Below are 1,520 nucleotides of genomic sequence, written 5' to 3'. Positions count from 1 at the left end.
ATCAAAATCCAGATATTTTTATAAATCCTTTTTGACACTCTCTTACTGAGACACCTGAGGATTTCCCATAATGCTTGTTTTCTCTTTAAGCAACCAGTAATAAACCCACTTGCTCAATTAAATGTGTTCTTGGATCTTTGGCTGGAGGGCATTGTTATACCTGAAGCTTGTTACACCTGGCGGCAACTGGTAAAATCATATGTATACCCAGGTAACCCCATATAAAGTCTGCTCCTCCAAGATGTCTACAAAATTATGGTACTGGTACCGTCCCTGTGGGCTGAATTGGACAAGTTTCTGGCAGGACATAATCCAGAGCTTCAAGCAGTATGGTTCCACTGGCATTGCTATATTTACAGGTGACTTTCCATCCCTTGAACCAAGGCATGTTAGCACTTGGCTCTAGCATGTTGTCACCATTCCAACCAGAAATTGGCACAAATGCTACTGTGTCAGAGTTGTAGACAATTTTCCTAATGTAGATGCTGACTTCCTTAACAATTTCCTTGTATCTCTTCTGGTGGTAGGATGGCTCAGTGGAATTCATTTTGTTAATACCAACAATTAGTTGTTTCGCATTGTGTGCCAGCCAGAGGGAATGCTCATGGGTCTGCCCATTCTTGGAGATACCTGCTTCAAACTCACCAACACCAGCAGCAACAATCAGAACAGCACAGTCAGCCTGAGATGTGCCTGTAATCATGTTTTTGATAAAGTCTTTGTGTCCTGGGGCATCAATGATGGTCACATAATACTTGCTAGTCTCAAATTTCTACAGGGCGATATCATTGGTGATACCATACTCACGTTCAGCTTTCAATTTATTCAAGACCCAGGCATACTTGAAGAAGCCCTGTTCAGTTTCAGCAGCCTCCTTCTCAAATTTTTAAATTATTCTTTTTTTGATTCTATCACATTTGTAAATCAGTTGACCAATAGTGGTAGACTTGTTAGAATCTACGTGTCCAATGACAACGATGTTGATATGAGTCATTTACTTTCCTAATTTGGCTTAGATTTAGCAGTGGTTTTCATGACACTTGTTTTTTGGTGGGAAACCCATCACAGAAAAGTGAGCTGCTAGTTTTTAAAGGACCTACAAGCTGCACACTTAAACTCTTATTCCTCAGATAAGTATCTATTTTCTCAGATGCTCGGATGACCAACTGATAGGTGAGATATGGGTTGTGTACTGATAGTATAGACTTCTGCCTTTTCTTCTTATTGTGGACAAAGAGTAGAAAAAAGAGAAACTTTGTGTTTAAATTAAAAGTGTGTACATATGTTCGTGTTCCTAATCTTTAGGCACAATCAAGAGCAAAAAATATTCAAGATCGATTTATAATCAGGCTTGTTTTCACTGTCTTTGTTTGGATTCCCCCAGAAGCAAACACTGAGAGATTTGAGAGTCAGCAGGGAGGTGGTCCTAGAAAACACAGTAAGGTAGTAGGGAAGGGAAGCAAGAAAGAGAAGGAAGGCAATAGAGAGTAAATTACACAACTGTGAGAAACTGAGCTTAG

The 1,520-nt window shown here is 39.7% G+C and overlaps 1 protein-coding gene across 1 annotated transcript; it reads right to left on the bottom strand.

The window, feature by feature from the left end:
• Positions 1-232: 232 nt before the first annotated feature.
• On the bottom strand, positions 233-839 carry LOC105306044 (putative elongation factor 1-alpha-like 3). The gene has a single exon (XM_023524186.1). It carries the CDS (start codon positions 701-703, stop codon positions 254-256), a length of 450 nt encoding a protein of 149 aa, XP_023379954.1. The 5' UTR covers positions 704-839; the 3' UTR covers positions 233-253.
• Positions 840-1,520: the final 681 nt, after the last annotated feature.

The sequence above is a fragment of the Pteropus vampyrus genome, unplaced genomic scaffold, assembly GCF_000151845.1.
Source record: "Pteropus vampyrus isolate Shadow unplaced genomic scaffold, Pvam_2.0 Scaffold12, whole genome shotgun sequence".
Classification (NCBI taxonomy): Eukaryota; Metazoa; Chordata; class Mammalia; order Chiroptera; family Pteropodidae; genus Pteropus; species Pteropus vampyrus.
Note: the sequence above shows the minus strand (reverse complement) of the source record. Positions and strands in the feature narration are given on the sequence as shown.

Coding starts and splice junctions, on each gene's coding strand:
- LOC105306044 (XM_023524186.1), bottom strand. CDS start 703: ATGATTACAGGCACATCTCAGGCTGACTGTGCTGTTCTGATTGTTGCT.